This window comes from Rutilus rutilus, assembly GCF_951802725.1.
Source record: "Rutilus rutilus genome assembly, chromosome: 9".
Taxonomy (NCBI): domain Eukaryota; kingdom Metazoa; phylum Chordata; class Actinopteri; order Cypriniformes; family Leuciscidae; genus Rutilus; species Rutilus rutilus.
Genome location: NC_140223.1, coordinates 20,408,947 through 20,433,075, shown reverse-complemented (window position 1 = coordinate 20,433,075; position 24,129 = coordinate 20,408,947). Strand labels below are relative to the sequence as shown.

General features: G+C 36.0%; 1 protein-coding gene across 1 annotated transcript; it reads left to right on the top strand.

Annotated features, from left to right (window-relative positions):
* The first annotated feature begins 1,751 nt into the window (after window positions 1–1,751).
* Window positions 1,752–21,983, top strand: tlcd2 (TLC domain containing 2). The gene is made up of 4 exons (XM_084419749.1): window positions 1,752–2,325; window positions 2,643–2,725; window positions 3,968–4,050; window positions 19,489–21,983. The coding sequence occupies exons 1-4, from the start codon at window positions 2,147–2,149 to the stop codon at window positions 19,876–19,878; spliced, it is 735 nt and encodes a 244-aa protein (XP_084275875.1). The 5' UTR covers window positions 1,752–2,146; the 3' UTR covers window positions 19,879–21,983.
* Window positions 21,984–24,129: the final 2,146 nt, after the last annotated feature.

Here is a 24,129-nt window from a genome sequence, read left to right as displayed (position 1 = left end):
CTCAGCAAGGATTGATTATAACTATGAAGAACTAGGCTATATAGGTCTACAACTTTTCAACGGTAATCCATTGGTAGCTATAAAAAGTATTTATCTTCTTCTTCTTCTTCTTCTTCTTATAATTATTACTATTTAAAACTGCGTACAGACCTACACGCAGAGATGGGCAGTATTTTAATTGTATTTGAAATACGTATTTAATTACTTTTGTTTTGAGTATTTTGTCATTTGTATTTTCCTTAACAAAAATAAATGAAATGTAATTTGTAATTAAATACTTCAAGATACTGTAATTTGTAATTAAAATAGGCTACTAATATAGCCTACTTTTTTAAATATATCATTTTATTTCGCCTATATTAACTTTCATCACCAGGATTAAAGGTTTAGTTCACCCAAAAATGAAAATTAGCCCATGATTTACTCACCTTGAAGTCATCCTAGGTGTATATGACATTCTTCTTTCAGACGAATACAATCAGAGTTATATTAAAAAATGTCCTGGCTCTTTATAATGGCAGTAAATGGCTGTTTAAGTTTTGAAGTCCATAAAAGCACATGTATGCATCCATCATAAAAGTGCATCTATTCATAATTAAAGTGTTCCACACGGCTTTGCGGGGGTTAAAAAAAGGCCTTCTGAAGCGGCCATCTGCCGGAAGCTAGTTATTTTAGTCAATAAAGTTTTAAATATGGATATTTTTCACTTTTATGATGGATAGATGCACTTTGATGATGGATAGACGCACTTTGATGATGGATAGATGCACTTTTATCATGGATAGATGCACTTTTATGGACTTCAAAAAATATACAGCCATTCACTGCCATTATAAAGCTTGGAAGAGCCAGGACATTTTTGATATAACTGTATTCGTCTGAAAGAAGAAAGTCATATGCTCCTAGGATGCCAAATTGCCTATCACAGTTTTTGGCAAGAAAATCACGTGATGTGACTCATAACTTTCAAAAAGAGTAAAAAATAACATAAAAATAGAGATAGATTGATAATGGTCAATTGATTGATCAACTTTGTCACAGCCGCGGTATTAGAAACACCCTCAGAGCAGCGTTAACTTTTTGTGTAATATAATACAAATATAGTGTTATAGGCGTAATTATCTTTTATTATGACAGTAAGTGGCAACATGTAGGCTACATTAAAAGCGCATCTTCTGCACTAAACGATGATATTCTATAGCCTACTCTTACATGTAGGCTATTTAACTCCACACTTACACTCACACTACAAAAGACTGTACATTTTATTTGTATTTTTGTATTTTCAAATTACAAATTACTTGTATTTCAATTAAATACTTTTTTCACAGCAGTATTTTATATTTTATTTAAATACATTTGATGATATGTATTTGTAATTTGTAATTAAATACTTTTTTATGTATTTGTGCCCATCTCTGCCTACACGTGGTTTTTAATGTCGCTACCAAACGTTTTTTAAACAGTGTTGAATAAAATCATTTTATATCAGATAGGCTATGGGATAATGAAGAGGCTGGAGAAACTCTATGGAAACAAATCTGAGCGTCCGTCAGCTGAAAACCCCGACAGCTTTCTTTTCTACTTTCTTAAATTGCAAGTTACGAAATCGCCGCATATAGCCTACTACATCTCCCATAATTCCACACGAAGAGGCGGGACTACACGTAAGGGAATCGCACGCCCGGAGACGCTCATTTGCTCCTCAAACGCGCCTTACGATGATTGGGCGGGGATTCTCTTGTTTGGTTATTGTAAAAGCGAAAAAGTTACACAAGCGTGTAGCGTCAGGATTTTGTAACACATGCATTAGATACTATTTCATTGTTGCCAATCGTAATTGAGCAATCAGTGTGCTTTAACTTTACATCGGACCGGACAAACTGAGCACTGAAACAAAAAGCTTTTTTATTTTTTTTATTAACAAAGATAGTGTCGATAAATTTGAATTATACAAGGGCTCTGCCTACAGAGACGGCACAGTCGCTTATGTTTGGACTACTGAAGGTGAAAATGAAATAGAGACAAACAATTCGGGATGTATATTTGACGAAATAACGTTAAAAAGCGGGTTTATCACCGAAAGGTCTATATGCGCGCGAGAATCTCGGTTAGTGACAAGAAAACACAAGCGCGCGCTTAAAATATGGAGTTGAATTCTGTGATTTTGACTGCTGGATCCTCGGTTGGCTTTTTCAAATTGGTAAACTATGGAATCGGCAAACTTCCCATCCCCGAGACAGCTCAGAGGAACGCTTGGAAATGGAAAAACATCTCCACCTCTTTCTTGCACAGCCTCATAACTGGAGTGTGGTCTGTGCTATGGTGAGTGCCAGAATTCCCCACATGTGCATGAGGAATACAATACACACCCATATACTCCAGTCTGTTTGATGCCTTTATCAGATGTCTGAGAATTTTATCCAAGAGTAACATCTTTTCAGCTGCCACCTACTTTGTTTGATAGCCTAGATGCAGTTAAACAGACATTTGGCCATTTGATAGGCTGCACATAGACGACACATGTGGTTCATATCACTTGATAATATGAACGTTGTTCATTACTACCCAACGTATTTCACAAAGGTGATGCACTTTTATTTAAACGCAATGCCCTGATCATAATTCGTCTGTCTTTGTAGTTTTTTCATGCACCCCCAGATGGCTGAGGATTTGATAGGAACGTACTCCGTTTTCTCTCACGCCCTAGTGTCTGTATCAATCGGTGAGTATAAAGAGTTTTGTTTCCTAGGTAAAGAATTGGACATGAACTTCCCTCTCAAGTCAAAATTTGAATTGATTTTTTTTTTTTTTGTGCTTTGGGACTTTTTTTTGACAGTTAATCACATCTCCCAAATTCTGATTACTCCTAATAAATCCATGTTTTTCTTTTCTTTTCTTTTCTTTTTTTTCAAATTCCCATTATTACCAATAGTGATTCTAATACAAATACAGTGATTTTTAAAAAAATTTTTTTATTTATTTATTATTATTCAAATCTGCATAAATTAAAGGTAGGCTACAACAAATAATAACACGATTCACAAATACTTTATTATTTGAATCATATATAATTTCTTTGCATTACAGTGAAGACAGGTTTTTTTTTTTTTTTGCATTGCATTTCATTGCAATAACGAGATTAATGTGACATGAAACTTTTTGGAAAACATCCAGCATAATTTTTTATTCCCTTTTGATTATTAGCTATAATTTGTGTAGTGCTAAAACGTAGCACAGTTGACTGGAATGTTTATTTCAACCAATAAGCAGATAACTCCCATTGCCAAATATCAGAAATATTTTGAATACTGTGAGGAATCCCACATACAGTTGGCAGAGATGTTAGCTTTAGCTACAGAATCAATGGCTGGCTTTATGATCCGTCCCAGCAAGGCACCAGTGCTACCCCCATAGGTCACATGCCTGTTTATGAATGGGCCTTTGCTTTTAAGTTTATTATGTTCTCTCTCAAAAACTTTGTATATATATATATATATATATATAAAACAGAAGATATATCCCAGTCCTTTTATCTCTGCATAGTATATACCCATAAAAAGCTAATTGTGGCTATTCATGGTCTTGCTTTTCTGAGGAAAGCATGTTTCTAATATGCTTCAATATAGACATAGACAATATCTATTCATCCTTTCACCTGAGATGGTAAGGCTTGTTTTCAGAAAATGAACTAGTGTAATGTGAACTAAAATGGAAACAGGAAACGGGCATGTATTTTGAAAATGCTTATCAGTACATTTATATTAATGAAGTCTCATATTTGGCTTCATTTGTTGTTGATCTGCTTTAAAATGCAGTCTCCATGGAGACCGTCTTATTGGGAGATGGATTGATATAAATAGCCCTCTGGAAATGACATCTTGTAACCAACACAATTGTTGTCATGGGATCTGTTGTTTGGAAAAACCTGAGAACTACAGTGTTAATATGCATTTATGTGTTTCAGGGTACTTCATATATGACTTCTTTGATATGGTTATTAATCAGAAGATCAGCCATTCATGGGAGCTACTTTTCCACCATGTAGTGGTGAGTAGACATAAAACACGGTACAAAGAAATTATGTATTTTTGGAGAAAGCCAATTACTTAACTGCTAAATGGGTAAAGCCTATGTTTAAGACCATTAAGATTTTTTGTTTTGACAGTTAAACATATTTTCCTCCAAGTTGTCATTTGTAGTGCTTCCAGACGTTTGTCGTCTTTATTATCATTAATATCACTTATATCAAAAGTGATTCTCATTACATTCTGATTATTTTAATAAATTGATGCAGATTTTTAAAAATATAATCATCTTAAATTAAAGGTCAACAAGTACCACCTTAATTTCTTAGTACTTAATAATTTAAATAAAAAAAAAATATTTTTTGAATTACAGTAATGAGAATTTGGATGGGAAATGTGCTAAATTTTCATGAATATAATGCTAAAAATAATAGAAAAAAAATGAATGAGACTTAAAAGAAAACTACTGACTTGGTGTCAAGGAGATTTTGGTGGTAAACCATAACATTCCAAAAGCAGTTTCTGTAAACCATAACATTCCAAAAGCAGTTTCTGTATTACTCCCTAATCTAATTAAAGCTACACTGACCTGATTTCATTGTATCCACATAGTGCAACCTGTCTGACCACCTTTCTTTGCTTTGTGTCTTTGTGTGTGTTTAGACATACTGAGGTGAGAAGGTCAGCAGAGGTAACTGAGGGTAAACTGCTGAAATAGCTAAGATATGTAAAATAAACAAATCAATAGCAAGGCCGTTTGAACAAATCGGTTGCATTAGCTCAGTACATATACAGATTATCACAGCCAGTGTTTCCTGCTCTGTTGCAATGGGCAGAGGAAGGATGCTGTCCAAACGTTTCCATTAAGTTCAGTGGGTTTTCCGAGCTTTGGTTTGATTGGGGTTCTATGGCGTCAACACTTGGTAAAGTAGCCAGCTTCATTCTGTTGTTGTTGTTGTTCCCTCTTTTCCTGGGATTTCATTCAGTGACTGGAGGGAACATGCTGCCAGATTCCTAATGGCAGTGTGAGAAACTATCAGACCCTCTCATCTGCACCCCGTCATGTTCTTCCCCACTGTTTACATCAGGAGCCAAACTGTAATAAGAGAAGCCTTGTTTTATATGTGCCTAGTTTGAATGGAATGAACTTGAATAAATGTATTCATTTCTAAAAAAAAAAAAAAAAATTGTGCCTATTCACAACTTAAATGGTAGCGTGTACATAAGAATGAGCCTGATTTGAGGTGAAGAGGAAGTGGAAACACTGATTGCTTAAGGAGTCATACATTTGCAGTGGAAAAGCACGGTTAGTGAGGCCCACTATCTACCCAAGTAGTGTTGTCATATGCCAGTATAGTAAATGGAAAAAAGAGAACTGTTAATAAAATTAAAAATGGTTTGCTTGGTTTGTGTAACTTAAAAATGTTTTTTGGGGGTTTGTGGGTATTACTGCTTGGCTGTCACTTTTTGTAAATGCTCAAGTTTCCAGAGGTGGTTCTGTGAAAAGCATCATGCTAACCCAATAACATTTTTGGCATTTGGATCACCACAAACCTCCTTTAAATCAGTTTCTCAGAAATGGTGCTTTTTGAAGCAAATGTGTCTCATCCCCCATTCATTTAGCACAATTGAGTTTGCTAATTAAAGCCTGCAGGCCTCAGAGGAGGCTCAGATGATCAGTTTGTATTAGTGCTCATTCATACAATGCGTGCAGATGTAGAATCGGTGGAAAAATACAAAACACCGCGGAGGGAGTGCGATTGTTTGGCAGAGTCAAGGGTGATTGTTAGTTCACCTAAACACAGAAGCCTGAGGTGATTGTATTTGCTCAGTGACAGATTTTATTCAATAGCTAAAGTGATGCAGTCGAGTGGTGCCATGCCAGGAACCTCAACTATAGCCCTCTGCATTTTCTGTAGTACCCGATAATCCAGTTAAACCTGCAGCTTTCCCTGACTGGTTCAAGCTGCTGTACTCTGGATAAAGCATGCATGAGTGGTAAACAAGTCATCTGTTTGTAAGAAAAAGGCCTGCACATTCCTGACATTACAATTGCATTATGTTTTTTTACACTGAAATAAAATTTGAATGGAACTGCATAGTTGGGATTGTTCAACCAACTAGTCGGTTTGGTAAAGTGTACTAAAGTTTTTGCTTCTTTTTTGTTTTTAGCAGCTAATTACCACCACTACAGCAATGAACATTCAGACAGACGTCTTTGAAGTCTGAAATGTTAAGACTTTAGCTATTTTTTAGATGTCTTGGGTAAACATCTCCTAAGTATGAACCTGAAACTAACCTGATTTTACAGAGCTTTATTCACTCAGACTATTGATTTTTACTTTTAAATTTAAAATAAAATATCTGCGTTACTTTTTTAAACAAGTAATGCTACTATCTATCATATCTAAAATGTACATGAAAATAAAAATAAAAACACACACCACTCGTCCTGTGAAATCCATGCTTGCAAAGTCTGTGCTTGAAATCCGCACTGTATGATCCTTTAGTTTAACATTTTTAAGTCTGAATCGGGCTTGAAATGGTTTGAAATTGATGCCATCCTTAATATTTACACCTGAGCAGATGAAACTTGCGGTTATGGTAAGGGGCGTGACATTTCTCAAACACGCAGAGCCAATCACAACACACTGGGCCAGCTAACCAATCACAGCACATTTGGTATTTCGGAAGGAGGGGTTTCATCGAAACAGGAACTAACGATTCGTTCGAGCCAGGGGGCCAATGTTTCAGAAAACCCTGAAGCTTCCCCGGGCGCCGCCATTGATTAGCAGACCATCACCTGCTGTTAGCATTCCATTGACTCCCATTCATTTTGGCGTCACTTTGACAGCAAATAACTTTACATCTGAGGCGATTAAAGACTCCATTTGTCCATTATTTATTTCTAAAGAAACACGAAAATGTATAAAAGGCTCCATTACCTTGTATCTTACGTTATGGCCCCGTAGAAGCAGTTTTTGTAAAAATAGGCTAACGATTGCGTCATAACCACGCGACTCTCGGTCGCACAGTAGAGAGATTACCGTATGGACTGGAAGAGAAGCTCGCGGGCAATCGGGGGGACGTGGAGGCAAAATGACAAAATAATGAATCCGAATACTTAGCAAAAGTTTCTCCTGCTCCTAGCTCATGGACACCTCCTACTCACGCTCTCCGTCTCTACAAGTTTCGGAAGGGAATGATTCAGATTTCTCTTGGCACAGCTACTAGAAGACAGACGGGTTGCTCACGTCACATCTACGTCGTCAAGCTCAGTTTGAGTCTGCGCAGTACGCTCAGCCATCAGGAAGTGAGTGCTTCTAACTGACTTTTCACTTTTCTCCGTTGAATCCAATGGGGGCGCTGTGTCCATTTCTTTTACTGTCTATGGTTTGAGCAGAGAACGTCTAATGAGGGGAGAAGTGCCACTCAATAAACTTCTGGTTGCAGTTCCACTCTTGTTCCATATGAGGGCGCTCACATGACGAGTGCAGAATGAATGGAGGTCTATGGAGCTATACCACTCAAAATCCACTTTTCTTAGGATATAATTTTTTGTCTAGTAATTTGAATGTTGTTTTCGAAAGGGGATGCAAAGAAATTACACATTGCTTGGTGTTAGATTTTTTTAGAGTCACTTATTTGCTTTAAAAAGTCTCTCAAAATGTCAATGACGTCAGAATGCTGACGTCATTAGCAGAATGCTAGCGTGTTATGGGCAACAACAACTCAACCTGTAAGAAATCGAAAAGAAATAAGTACTCGTTCATTCAACTTTCGATCTATAACCCATGTTGAACTTGCAAAACCTACAATCAAATCTGTGATTTCTCAACGGCAATCGGGTGAGGGAGACAAATTTAGCTGTCTAGCCCCATTGACTCCCATTCATTTTGCACTCATGGTGAGCGCCCCCAGTGGAACTCTGATTGGAACTGCAACCAATAGGACTTAATAGGGCGTTGGAGTGAACAGGCTTTCCGTAGACGGGCTTTGGTTCGAGCCAGATAGGGGAGAGAGGTGCTGTAATAATCTTTAAAAGTGTTGTAAAAGTTTTTTTTTTCTTTAACAATCAAGCATGAAAGCATATTCTAGAACACCCCAAAAACAAAATCAAGACTTTGTAAAAGGGCATAATAGAACCCCTTTAAACATCACATTTGTTTCTCTTTTTTTATTGCTGAAATAAGAGTGTTAAACTTTCTTCTCCTGCAACATTTCACTTTTGGTGTGAAAGAGCCTTGAGATTTGCCAAAAATATAACTTGGTTGTTGTTGTTGTTGTTAATTAAAACCAAACCACCAAGTCCAGCCCATGAGAGAAAAGGTAATGCAAAAGTAACCTAATGCATTACTTTCTTTAAAAAGTAACTAAGTAGCACAATGAGTTACTTTTTTAGGGAGTAATGGAATATTTTAAATCATTTCTTTTAAAAGGAACTTTCCCCAACACTGTGAAACAGTATGTTTGATTTGATATGATTCCTCTGTAAACTACAGTAATTTAAAAAAAAATGTATTACCTAGTTGCCCACTGACTATATCCGCTGCAGTTGTTCCTGCAAATGATAACAGAGAGTGTATACATTGAGTCAAAGGTTAACAGCAAGCTTTGTTCTGTTGGAAGGAAATGGAAAGAATAAGAGGCATCGGAGGAATGAGAAGGAAAGAATGTGGACGAACGAGGGAACCACTTTTGCCTCCAGAGCGTAATGTATTTGTGGTTGGATCCCTCCTCCTTTTGTAGCATGCATTCAGCATTTTCCAGACAGAAGCAGAGACATCTGGGCCACATATGCTCATGCTCAGCACCCTAATAAAAGAGATACTCAAAATTTCCTTTAAAACCTGTAGATCTAGAAACCTCTGTCTTTCTCTGATATAGACCCTTCCCCATATCACGAGGGACCTCTGTTTGTACTTACTACAGCAAAGCAAACCTTCCTGGATGACATTCTGTCAGAGTTCAAACAATCTACAAGATCTCAGTCTTTCTAGCAACCAAAAAAAACAAACATGAAAATTCTTTTTTTTTTTGAATGGAACTTCCTTGTATGAAGTAGTTTCATCCGATGTTTGTCTTTCCAACAGATTGAAGTCAGGCTGAAAATGTTAGTAAATTTTGGCACTGTGTGATGTGACGATCACAAAACACAGGAATGCTGCCAGCCGAGGAACAATTATTGGCGTGTCGGGTTCAGTGTGTACCGTACTGAGAATAAGTCCTCAAGACACATGGTCCTGTTTGATTCAGAGCGTTTCAATGCCTCGAGTCTGAGTGCTTCTAAGTGGATCTGGAGCACCGCCATAGTAAGTGTCTGGTTCCCACGGCAACTGTGTGAATGCATGATGCTATGCATGGTTTCCAAATTATGAATGCTGATTTTTTTTCATCAAATGTAAGGGTTGAAACGCTATTGTGTTTAAAAATAGCTTGGTCTTTTGTGTGTTCAGTTTATCAGATTTTTTTCATATCAGTACGGTACTTTAGTCGTATTCTGATGCCAAAAGATGTTGTCTTTGTTCTTTGTTTTGTCTAGTTTATTTTGGATGATATAAACATAGTATGTTCTGACAAGTATGAACAAATACATGCAATCTACATTCTACTGTTTAGAAGTTCAGGGCCAGTTAGATTTTTTTTTTTTTTTTTTTAGCAAGGATGCATTCAATTGGTCAAAAGTGACAGTAAAAACATTTATAATGTTAAAAAAATATTTTTAAATAAATGTTCTTTTAAACTTAAAAAAAATATATAATTTTTTTTTTTTTTTTAAATAAGCAGCACAACTGTTTTCAACATTGTTAATAATAATTTATTGAGCAGCAAATCAGCATATTAGAATGATTTCTGAAGGATCATATGACACTGAAGACTGGAGTAATGATTTTGAAAATTTGGCTTCATAGGAATAAATTACATTTTAAAATATATTCAAAAAAGAAAAGTTGTTTTATTTCACAATATTACTAATTTTACTGTACTTTAATAAAATAAATGCAGACTTGTTGAGCATAAGAGAATATTTCCCCAAAATGTTATTAAAAATTTGTACCGACCTCAAACATTTGATTGCTAGCGTGTCTATATAATTTTTGGGGGGGTCCTGCCATTATTTGACCGGGGTTTTTACTAACCTAGCCTTGCTTTCCTCAGGGTCATATTATGTTTACCCTGTCTCAGGGTGAAACCAATAGTTGGTTTATTCCACAGTGTGGACTTTGTCCTGACCATGACTGAGTAAACATCTCAATGTCATTTACAAAGATAGAAGGGAAAAGTGTCAGCATCTACTACACTTTTTAGTGCTCATTTTCAGAAAGATATACTGTGGCTAGTGGTTTTCCAAAGTTAGCCACTCAGTATTTTCACTGGCCACAATTTTGATGTCGATACCATGTCACTTTAAGACCTGACGCACGGATTCAGTATACTGTTACACATGCGTTTTCTTTCTCAACTGTTTACATTCACTTAAAACATAACTGACTGTTTATGTGAATACTCGCCGAGACCGGCATTTTGACATCATTTTGTGCTTTTTGAGTGTGAGCACAAAATCTGCAGGAATAAGTAAAATGATGCGCAATACACGCAAGCCCATACTGAAATTCAAGCCCTTTAACACCAACAATATTCATCCGGAGCAAATGAAACAAGTGAGTGAGGGGAGGTGGGTTTGTGTGTCAACTCGCTGTTGGAGAGATGAGAGAGCGACAAAGCTTAGCTAGTATCATGTATTCTGCAGGAAATCAGTATTGGAAGCGTTTCAGATATTTCAGTATCGAAAAAACTATATATTTTTTTTTTACATGACATTGCACTTAGTTTATTATTTCAGATTCCTTTTTAAAAGACTACAATTGAAAAATGTAGCCTATAATTATATATAAAATTCAACCCACCAAAGTGGCCAGTAGGAGTGATTGCGTTAGGAGTGATATACACACATATATATACACACACACACAGTGCTGGTCAGAATTATTTGCCCCCTTGGTAAATATGATCAAAGATGGCTGATTCCTTCAGATTGCCAGATCCATGTTGGCGCTGCTTCTCTTCAGTTCAGCCCACTCATTTTCTATGGGGTTCAGGTCAGGGACTGGGAAGGCCATTGCTGATGCTTGGTTTTGTGCTCAGTGACCCATTTTTGTGTTGATTTTTGATGTTTGTTTTTGGATCACTGTCCTGTTGGAAGATCCAAACATGGCCCGTTATAAGATTTCTAGCAGAGGTTGTCAGTTTTTTTAATTTTATTATTATTATTTATATTTTTATCTGTTGGTATTTGATCGAATCCATGATGCCTATATGACATATGAACAAAGCACAATTGTGAAACTAGTCGAATGACGACTTTTTTTTAAGGAAACTTAATGGGCAAATAAAAAGTACAGTAAAATCATTGCAATATTCATGGTTTTGCTTAATCACTGGCAAATTCATTTAAAAAATACTGTGAACATTCAAGATATCACCAAACCCTGCTAGGAAGTTTGTCTCCACAAGAAATTGTGTTTGGCTTAGTATAGATTTCATGTGTCTCCATCACTCACTGCTATACATATCTTGGAATTTTTCAGAAACCTTTTCTTCTCCCCGGCCGCTTCAAACTCTCATGTTACCCAACTTAAACATCATCAATGATTCACTGGATTGCTGGACTCATAAACACAAACTGGCATGTTCATACATGTTGTATAATTTTTTTTTTTTTTTTCATTAACACTTTACCACACCCTTTGAGTTCAGCTCTCTCACCACCTTCATTTCATAATGTTGTATTTTCACATACACGCCTTCAGCTTTATCTCCCAGCCCAGTTTCACATCATCAACCCCTCCTCGCTCTTGAACTGGGAGGACTTGCTTATTAAACATTTAAAAAAAAATTTTTTTATTATTAAACAGTGATTTACTGGACAAATTGTGTCTCTGTCTTTACATGATTTCACTTATAATTAATAGTTTCTTAAGGATAATTTTTTTTTTCTGCTAATGCTGGAAACTATAGGACTGGAAACAAAAAGTTATGCTGACAAAAAGTTATGGAATTCAAGTTAATTCGTCAAACTGTTCTCGAATAAGGCGCAAACGAATTTGACGAAGTGCATGCCAAAATGAACGTAAGGCTATATCTCCGCAATGCTTTAGCGTATTCTGACCAAACTTGTGCTGCGTCTCAATTCGCCTACTTATACGCCCTAAAAGTATTTACTCTTTTTGTGAAGAAAGCCAAATTTTATTATATCTCTGTATGGGGGTCTTCAAAATTCTTATCCAAGAATAAAAATCCAAATACATGACAAGCCTGAGCTTTGACAATTCCTTATTTAAAAAAATATCTTAAGTCTAACTATCAAGATTTTAAATAACTAGAGATGGAACTTTTTGTACACCACGTACAAACCACTGAAATCGGTTGATAAATGTAAACGTTATTTTTGTTTTTATCCAGAAAAACCGCAGCTCACCCGTTTGCTTGCAGTTGTTTACAGCGCAGTCTTGCCCTCAGCAATATGGCGGGCGATAGGGCGAATCGCAGCAACGTTCCAAAGTGGCCAATAGGGCGTCTAGGAAATAGTAGACCATCCGGGGCTTTCTGGCATACTCTTTCAACATACTATGCTTTGGGACACACTTATTTTAATCTCACATACAGTTTAGGATGGATAGTATGGACATTGAGACGCAGGGAATGTTTGTGTTATGAAAACCTTGACCTGAGGCTACCTGTAGTTTCTGTGCAGTGACACATAGTGGTCGGGAGAAATTAATATTTTTGCTTAATTTCGGGAAGTTTTGGTCCCGATAATTGCTGCTTGCAGCTAAATTTTTAAATATAATAATTTATCTCTGTGATAGCAAAGCTGAATTGATCACATGATCCCTCAGAAATCATAATGATTTGAAACATTTCTTATCAATGTTGAAATGGTTGTGCTGCTTAATATTTTTGAGGGAACCATTATACATTTATTTTAAAAATGCTTGGATAAATAAGTTAAAAAGAACAGCATATTTTAATATTTGTTTGTTACATTTATAAATTAATAAAATGATTAATTTCTTTCCTTTTTTAAAATTGTACTGACCCCAAACTTTTGAATGGTGGTGTAAATAGTGCACAATTTATATGGGCCACTTTTAAAGTGTTTTCCTTCTTGAATTATTGTAAAAGTGACCATTACCAACTTAATTTGTGTGCGTTCGTGTTTATCTTCATCAAAGCATGTGTCCTCGCTGGTAGTCCACCTGTCCACGCTTTTCTCATCACCTCATGTGGTCCTAAAGCCATTTGCATCTGTGCTCTATTTCGCACTGAGCTTCAGTATTCCTCACATGCTGCTCAAGTGGGCCTGTTTCACCTGTAACCAGGTTAACTGGTTTCAGTGTTACCACCCCCCCCATCGAGTTACCCAGGAGGTGTTTGTGTCTGCCATGTTTTTTTGTGTAAAGGAGAAATTAGAGATGTAGTAGTGATAATTGACCCCGCAGGGAGAGGTTAATGAAACCAAACACACATTCACAGACCTGTAGGTTTACAACAGGGAAACAACATGGGAGCATTCTAACAGGCATGTGCTGATCTGATGTTATTATTGCATCAGCATTAATACTTTTTATGCATAATTGTATTGAAAATAGGGGCATTGTGTTTGTTGTAAACAACAAAAATATTCAGGTATGATCAGCATATGCTTATTTATCGCTCACATGCTATGACTTAGCAACTTTAGGTGTGTGTGTGTGTGTGTGTGTGTGTGTGAATACGATTATTTCAGCACGACTGCAAATGGATTATGGGAATAATCTTGGCAATGCAATTCACTCTGATTGTCTGTTGATGTCTATAGCAGTATGTTGGAGTAGATTGTGTTTTTTTTTTGTCATATTTATTTGACTAGCACTTTTCACAGTACACAAGTTTTATTGTAAAAGAAATGTATACTGTAGTGTCCTTAAAGTCTAAAAGTTTCTTCAAAAACTTGATTGAAATTAGCCACTTTGTGCTAGTGAGAAAGGTCTCAGCCTCCCAGGTATTCACCTTGTTGTTTAACACTGTGATCTCAACTCGGTTTAAACACTATACTGGGTCTGAATTTAGAATTTTTACGATTTGCCTCCCTACATTCCTCAGCACAACATTTTGTGCAAGCGGCTTGCAAAGTTTTGAAATCTTATATACTAGTGTTCGAAAATGTATAATATATATATTAGGGCTGTCAGAATTAACGCGTTAACGCATGCGATTCATTTCTAATAAAAATATTTAACGCAATTAACGGAGCATTTGTTTTTTCCATCATAATTTGGCTAGGGTTACATTTATTTGTTTACGCTCTTATTCATGCAAATGATTTTAAACCATTCAAGTGCCACAAGACAAACGAGAACCCGCTGTCTGTGAATGTCGTGTCTGTGTGACACACACACACGACTTGTGTGCACAGTGAGACGCAAGCCAGTATTGAGTGCTTTTGCGCTTGAACAAACTGATGCCTATTTTGTCGAGCATCCTCAAAAGAGTAGTTTTAAATGAACTAAAAGAGTTGTGAGAAAATGAAATGTGCAGCAGTGGCAGATCTTTAAGTGACAGCACAGCAGCAGTCACAGCAGTTGCTGTGATGTCTGTCATTAACTTTAATCAACAGAACAGAAAATATGAATCTATATTTAATATATAATTTATGCAGTGAAGACTGTAAAGTGTTTGACCTTATTCCATTTCTGTATATTTCTTACCTCTTAGACAGGTAGGAAGGCCACAGGTAAAAAGCATAATAAATGTTGAAATTGATAGCTTTCAGTTACACGGTAATGTTGAATGTCTATAACTAATGTTTAAAAAGACATCAGTACCAGTATTAGTATCAGTGATATTGGCCTTCATTCATAAAAAGATGCCATTAAATAAATATTTAAAATATACTTGTCTTTAGGTTCTTTCTACATTCATAGTTACTCACCACATGAAATTATTACAATATAAAAATATTAAAAACTCCAATGTTTTATTAACCTCGCTATTAATTGCAGAAAAAATGATTGACAGCATGTGTGTGTGTATGTATATGTGTCTGCATGTCATGTGCGGGACTCTGTAATTGTTCTCACCAAGGATGCATTTATTTGATCAAAAATTTAGTAAAAACTGTAATATTGTAAAATATTATTACAATTGAAAAGAACTGATTTTCTTTGAATATATTTCAAAAATATACTGTATATTCCTGATACACAGCTGAATTTTCAACATCATATGTCACATGATCCTTCAGAAATCATTTTAATAAACTGATTTTCTTCTCAAGAAACATTTTATCAACTTTTAAAACGGTAGTGTCGCTTAATATTTGTGTGAATCTTTTTCTTTTTTAAACTAATGAATAGAAAGTTCAAAAGAACACCATTTGTTTGAAAAAAAATAAAAATTGGTAACATTAAATGTTTTTATACTGTCATTTCTTATTAATTTAATGCATCCTTGTTGAATAAAAGTATGCTATACATTTACAGTAAAACTATACATTAAATCAGTATGAGAATCAACCCCATGACCTTGCTGTTGCGACGTTCTAGCAGGAGCTGAATATACACAGCTATTAACATAAAGCAACATGTTATGTGATGTATATGACATGAAGACTTTGCTCTTTTCCTGTCAATGATTGTTCTTTTCAAGGCTGAGAAGGATGTTATAGTGGTTTTATCTCTCCGTTCAAATATTACAAATTGTACAATAGTGAGTGATTGTTTTTGACCTCTTTGACTGGCGACACACCTAATTTTGTGTTTAAGGTCACAACATAGTATTTTACTACTTCCATATAGTGGACTGATGTTCTTCTCACCTTTAGGAGGAAATAGTCTCCTGAAGATAACAGGTTTGTTTGTGATGTTCAGAGAGTTATCCAACTCGAGCGTTGTGTAAGAAGACAAGTTAACCTCACCAAGAGAAAGACAAAGTATTAACCAAAGGTCAACATCCTCTCAGTCACAAGACTGAGGTCACACAAATCTTATTTAGTAATCATCCGTCTTTGTAAAGCAGGCCCTTCACTGCAGTCAGAGAAGCATTTACAGATAGAAATCAGGTTTACAGAGCTAGCGGTCTTGCTAAACCAGCAGATTGCTAATCTTTTTGGATGTTTAATTGCTTTAAATAGTCAAACACATTTTTCAACCATCACTGTTAACTGTAACCTGTGGTCTAACTGTAGACCTCTTTTGTTAGACACTAAAGCATACTCAGAAGTGTTTACAGTCCACATAGCTAGATAGTCAACATTTGTCATGTTTAGCTTTATGAATACAGCAGACGTGACACACTATTGCTATAAAGAGGTGTATGTTTGGATTTCAAGCTATTAAAAGCCGTTATACATTACTTGCCTGCTTCAAACCCACATCATGGGCTTTGAGAGAGCGCGTGTGTTTAAGCAGCAGTGTTGATGTGAATGGCATTACTAGCCTTACTGCTGTGACATTCTTGACCACAAGAACCAGGCGGGTGTCATGTGAACGGTTGCATTACAGACTCATCCTGAGGAATTTATGTTCTGTTACAAAAGGAGTTGCGTCATGGGAACACCACCCAGTCATGTAACTCAGTATTGGACGTCATGTTAACCGCACCTTTGTGCTCTGTGGAAAACTCATCATACCGGTTTTGATAAGACTTGTACATGTTTTTTTTTAAACGTCAATAAAATGTATATAAATTACAGAAGTTCAGAATTATAATACGTCATGGATCTAAATGCTCAATATTTGTTGTGCATTAATAAGTGTTAAGAGCTTTTGATGGCAAACTAGTTCAGATTAATCCATGCACTTTACAGTGTTTTGTAATGATAGGTATAGACTGCCATCTAGTGGAAGATAACTTTCCTTTTCAATCCTCTTGCATCCAAAAGGAAATTTAAAACATTTTTTTTTAAACTCAATTTAACAACAAACTAATCCCAAAAAAAAATCCGTTATGTATATTTTTATAAAAACAATATTTTTTTTCAATGAGTATAAGTTAATAGTTTTATATTGTACCATAGTATTTTTATCATTCACATTATTTCATTAAATTAAAACCAATGTCACATGTTTTTTGCTCGGATTATTCTTAGAGCTGGTTGGTTTGATTCAGGACTTGGTATTCTTTATTTAAAGGGATAGTTCACCCAAAAATTTACATTTTTACATCATTTACACACCCTTAAAGGGATAGTTCACCCAAAAATGAAAATTCTGTAATCATTTACGCACCCTCAAGTTGTTCCAAACCTGTATGAGTTTCTTTGTTCTGCTGAACACAAAGGAAGATATTTGGAAGAATGTTTGTAACCAAACAGATCTCGGTCCCCATTGACTATCATAGTATATATTTTTTCCTACTATGGAAGTCAATGGGGACCGAGATCTGTTTGATTACAACATTCTTCCAAATATCTTCCTTTGTGTTCAGCAGAACAAAGAAACTCATACAGGTGTGGAACAACTTGAGGCTGAGTAAATGATGACAGAATTTTCATTTTTGGGTGAACTATCCCTTTAAGTTGTTCCAAACCTGTATGAATTTGTTTCTTCTGTTGAACTCAAAAGAAGATATTTTGAAGAATGTCGGTAACCAAACAGTTGTGGGGCACCATTGACTTCCAGAGTAGGGAAAAAAATACAATGAAAGTCAAAGGGGACCAGAAAATGTTTACTTACCCATTTTCTTCAAAATATCATACTTTGTGTTCAACAGAGGAAAGAAATTGAGGGTGAGTAAATGATGACAAAATTTTCATTTTTGGGTGAACCATCTCTTTTAAGAATGCTATTTGTAGTAATATTGGCAAAAGTCATCACTAGGATTTGTTTAAACTGTAGAACTCCAGCTGGATTAGTGTCACTCATTGTGATTGAACACTTTGGCTGCTGTCATATCGGGTTTAGGACTGATCAACAGAGCCTTTGTGCTCCTGTCCTCAGCTCAGCCTCACCCTGCTGTTATCAGATGATTCTGAACACACGTTCATTTGTTTCTTGTCTCCTCGCAGTCGCAGCAGATTAGTGTTGAGAAGACGAAAGAGCTGCTTCTGAAATTAAAGGGTTAGTTCACCCAAAAATGAAAATTCTGTCAGTAATCACTCACCCTCATGTTGTTCCAACCCCGTAAGACCTTCGTTCATCTTCGGAACACAAATTAAGATATTTTTTATTAAATCTGAGAGCTGGATCACTCCTCCATAGGGTTCTAAGGCATTATAACTTGCTGGCCCAGAAAATGTATTAAAGACATCGTTAATATAGTCCAAGTGACTACAGTGGCTCAATCTTAAGTTTATAAAGCGACGAGAATACTTTTTGTGCGCAAAAAAAACACAAAAATAACGACTTTATTCCACTATTCATTTCCTTCTCTCTGGGCCTCGAGTCTTTTCACGTAGTATAACTGCGCAGCGCATCTGTGTTGTACGTCACACGCATCACACACATGACCAGCGTCGGCCAATAGTGAGCCTATGTGTGACGTACAACACAGAAGCGCTGCGCTAAAACACTACGTGAACTCACTCGAGGCCCAGAGAGAAGGAAATGAATAGTGGAATAAAGTCGTTATTTTTGTTGTTTTTTTTGCGCACAAAAAGTATTCTCGTCGCTTGATAAACTTAAGATTGAGCCACTGTAGTCACTTGGACTATATTAACGATCTCTTTAATAACTTTTCTGGGCTAGGCAAAGTTCCAATCACTTAGAAGCCTATGGAGGAGTGATCCAGCTCTCAGATTTCATCAAAAATATCTTAATTTGTGTTCCGAAGATGAACAAAAGTCTTACGGGGTTGGAACAACATGAGGATGAGTAATTACTGACAGAATTTTCATTTTCCTTTAAGCACATTAGTCTGTGTGTAGTTTAACTGGCCTATTTAAACTTTCTGTAGATGAATGAATGGGTCAAACACAACCTTAGAATTGTATTATGATGAAAGATGGTTTCTGATGGTAATAAGTAAGATGCCTATTGATTTTGCACTAAATGTGCTGACCTTGAAATTCATGGGCAGCCACAAAACTGAAACCAAATATTTTTGGGCACAGTGGGCAATAGGATTGTGTTTTTTAGTTACTTAATTTTATTATTTGCTTCTTTTTTTTCTTCCTTTAATGTTCTTGATAATTGTTATGAAAAAGGGGGAAGGTATTGCTACTCCTAGTGCATTTCAATATTTCCACATTTGTTGTGTGTATATTTCCAGTAAATACATCTTTACAAAAAAAAAGATTAAATAGGGCACGTGTATTAAAAAAAAAACATGTACAGATAAATCATTTATTATTAATACTGTAATATTCCACAAAAAAATAAGAATTGTCAATTTTGATTTTATGGTGACTTTAAAGTTTTCCTCGGCCTAAATTTGAGTGCATTCCTAATAAAAAAATCTCAATGTCTTTTGTTTGCAGGTGATCACCTGTTTCGGGATCTCGGTGCTGACCTGTCGGTATGTGGGTTTTGCCGTGGTGGCGCTGTTGGTTGAGATCAATTCGATCTTTCTGCACCTGAGGCAAGTGCTCCGCATGGCCAGCCTAGCCAAAAGTACTTTTTACCGTGTCAACAGCATGATAAACCTGGGCACCTACGTGGTGTTTCGCATCAACACCCTGGCCTGGATGACCCGCTGGCTGGTGCTGAATCGTGACCTCATCCCCCTGGCCAGCTACACCATCGGCAGCGTGGGTCTGGCCATCATGACCGCCATGAACATTGTGCTGTTTTACCGCCTGATGAGAAGCGACTTCATGAAGTCCAGCCGTGAGAAAGAGGTGAGGAGTGAGAAGGAGAAAGAAATGTAGGAAGACGACATCTCCTGCTCTCCCACTACAGCTCCAACCAAATCCGCTCTCATCGCCACCGTTTCCAGACTTTTGGGGAAAAACTTTCAACCTGCTGACATTCCCTCAACGCCCGCTTGTCGACTAGAACAAATTTCTGGTCATTTTGACTCCATCTCATGAAGACCTCAACTCAAGCTGTGCTTAGATATTTCTATGTTGGCTGTTGTCAGGTTTACAGATGTATGAAACAGATGACACATTTACTAGGGCTGGGTAAAAAATATTGATTTCTCGATTTTAATCGATTCGCATTTTTACGAAACGATATCGATTCTTAAATCTCAAGAATCGATTAGTCATCCTGTTTTCATTTTTACCTTCAATATTATAGTAGGCTAATGAAGCCAATAGGCTACAACTGACTCCCATAGTTTACAGCATTAGTTAAGAGATTTGTTTTCCTTGAGAAAATTTGCAATGTATTGTACCCGATATCCAAAATAATCAATATTGAATCGAATCGAATTGCAAGCTTGTGAATCGAAATCGAATCGAATTGTGAAATTTGTGTCAATACCCAGCCCTAATATTTACACATGCAAGCAATATGCTCAAATACTCCTGCATGGTTTTTAGACAATGACTTGAGCGTATGAAACACATTATGGTTAAGTTAAAAGGTACTGGATCTGCTTCCCTTTATCTAATCGTATGCTAATGAACGACCGCACTTAATGTATACATTACCTATTAAATATAAGCAAATATTCTGCTCAATTACGAACTACTCAAGTAAGGTTAAAATATGAAAAAAGACCATAAAAGTCTGGTTTATTTATTTTAACTAGCATTAAGCTAGCCTTATTAACGCCTACAGCTGCTACCTCATTAGCTTGTAGCAGTATCATCCTAATTCTGTACACAGGGACAATTCATCCAAAAATGAATATTCTCTCCTGTGGAACACAAATGAAGACGTTTAGTAGAATGTTCACGCTGCTCTTTTCCTTTAAATGAAAGTGAATGGTGACCAGTGGCTGTCATGTTCCAAAAACACAAATAAAATCATCAAAGTACTGTAACAGTAGGCAATTTTAGGACAGATATTTAATTTTTGGGTGAACTGTCCCTTTAATTTTTTTATGCATTTCATAGAGCTGAATTTTAATTAAAACTCTCTGTACTGACTAGAAATAGTAAATGAGGTGACAATGGACAGGAAGTGCTCAGTGATCAGTACTGTATTTCACAAAATTGGGGTATGATTTGATTTGGTCATCATGACCGCAGTCTTACCCCTGAGGATAAAGATCACTGTTCACTGTTAATAATTGACCCTGTAAGTGGAGGATCTAAATCTCCATCCTGGAGTCTTTACAACCGTTATCAGAATTAAAAACACTCCTACTCATTATTATAGAGCAATATGTGTGAGGTTTGAGATCTGACAGGACTGTCATTGCACAAATCATGCCTGTAGGTGGCACTACACACACATACAACCGAGACCTCATGTTAGCTTATGCTAATGCTTAGACTATAGAGAGGCATGGTTAAAGCAGCACCTATCTTGCTTAAAATGTGCTGAATTTTTTTTAAATATAGCTTTGTAATTTGTTTCTTTTTGTTGTGTTTTGTATAATTGTAATTTATTTGTTCTTAATATCATTGATTGTTGTGGTTGGATGCGAACTGCAAAAAAAAAAAATCTTTTTTAAAAACACATTGAATGGTGGAACACTGTCTTGTGCAAAACGATGTTGTGATTTTGCTGATGGTGAACAAAGGACGGTCCTGGTCAGATGTACTAAAGTAACGGCATTTATTTGTTTAGCCTTATTTCATATACTGAGTGCCATTGAGATTGAAGACTGAAGTCTGATTATAATTTGATTGGGCAAGAGTGGCCTGTTTATCCGGTGGGAATGTTGCCGCACTATAACCACATGTAGCATCACCGACTTGTGCCACGAAACTATTCTTTTCAAAGCACCAAAGTTTATTCATAACAATGTTTCTTTCAGATACTCCTGCCTTATTTTACTGATTGAAGGACAGATTTATAATTAAGGAACTGTAAAGCTGCTCACGTCAAAACTATTGCAGGAACTTGAAAGCACGTGAAAAATAGAAAATGTAAAAGTTTGCATTGAAGTAGTAAAACTGAGTTTTTTTAAACTATTGGCAGCTTCACGTTGAGACTGTGTACTTGTATATGTGCTCCCTTAGTGAGGTAATTGGTATTTCAATGTATTTAAGAAGGAACTAAAAAAATTAGTTGTTGAGAGAAAACCTGATGTGACTTACTTTTTTAAATATAATTTCAACAGTGTGGTTGTCATTCACTTGAGAGTGCAGTTCTGTACTGAGTTTGGTGAAAGATAAGCTACTGTTTTATTGTGGATCTGATTTTTTTTGACCATAGTATTGCAGTGTTATCCAAAGCCAGAATTTTTTTTTTTTTTTTTTAAAGAAATCCCAGCTGAAAAAAGAGATAACCATGCCTATACCCTAGGAGAGCAGAACAATTTTATTTTAATTTTTTTTTATTTATCATAATCAATTGAATTTTAAACAATTGTCTAAATTGTGTATATATAGCATAATATTTTTATTTTTATTTGGGTGAATTTTGTAATTAATATAAAATGATTTGTATGACCATTTTGTTGTCAATTGTGAAATAAAACATGTTATTAACGCTTTATTTTAAGTTTTTGTTTTATGGGAAAGGTAAGATAGTATATAATATAAGATAGGATTTAAAGGGATAGTTCACCCAAAAATGAAAATTCTGTCATCATTTACTCACCCTCAAGTTGTTTCAAACCTGTAAGAATTTCTTTTTTCTGCTGAACACAAAAGAAGATATTTTGACAAATGTCTGTAACCAAACAGTTGATGGACCCCATTGACTTCCATAGTATTTTTTTTTTCCTACTATGGAAGTCAATGGGGTCCATCAACTGTTTGGTTACAGACATTTGTCAAAATATCTTCTTTTGTGTTCAGCAGAAAAAAGAAATTCTTACAGGTTTGAAACAACTTGAGGGTGAGTAAATGATGACAGAATTTTCATTTTTGGGTGAAATATGCCTTTAAAGGGGTGGTTGATTGTTTTCACTTTTCTAACTTTAGTTAGTGTGTAATGTCGCTGTTTGACCATAAACATCATCTGCAAAGTTACAACGCAGTTCAAAGCAAAGGGAGATATTTTATTAGAAATCGTTTTTTAAGGACTACAACAAAAGGCTGGAAGGGACTACACAAGCTTCCTCCTGGGTTAGTGACATCACCCTAAAATTTACATAAACCCCGCCCCCGGGAACGTGATTTATAGATTATCAAGACAGAATATGCTAATCAATAACCAGAAGATAACTACATATAAGATACATAAATTCCCCAACTAACCATTAAGAAATGTTGTCTACATGTTGTCACTTCTTGTCTCTCCATCGTTCTGGTTTGAACATAAAAGGCTAAATGTTTTTGAAAATTTCAGTGCATGTTTGCATGAGGTAAAAGGACACGAGCTCTTGAAGCTCCGCCCTCTGTGCTACGAGCTGCAGCTCATTTGCATTTAAAGGGACAGACACAAAAACGGTGCGTTTTTGCTCACCCTCAAAAAGTGACAATTTTAACATGCTATATAAAAATATCTGTGGGGTATTTTGAGCTCAAACTTAACATACATACTCTGGGGAGATCAGAGACTTATTTCACATCTTGTGAGAAGCGCATTATACCACCCTTTTAATAATCCTATATGATTTAAACATTAAACCTAATAATTTTCCTGTAATTACACTTTTTTCCTCGAAAATGTTGCTTCAGACAAAATTAGTGGTAAAATAGTAAATTTCGTCTCTGCTAATGAAGATAGTTTAAAAAAAAAAAAAAAAAAAAAAAAATATATATATATATATATATATATAAATAGTCCAGCCTTCCATGTTACGAATCAACTCACATACTAAAAATATGGTCTGGAACAGCCTACGCGAGTGGAGCGGATCAGCGACAGAAATTTACTCTCGTCTTTAACTCCACTTCTGGTTTTCAGTTTCCCGCCTTCTTTCGCTAATGAAATTAATTATAGAAATCAGAGCTGTCCGAATTCACTCTTAATGTACTATTCTGCGTGTCAAATATTTCGTCGTCGTCTAATGAAATCGTGTAGGCCTGTGTTTGCGGGACAGCTCCACAGTCCTCCCCAGCGCACGATATTTACATCCATTCGTACACTAAATGTACCTCAATACTGTG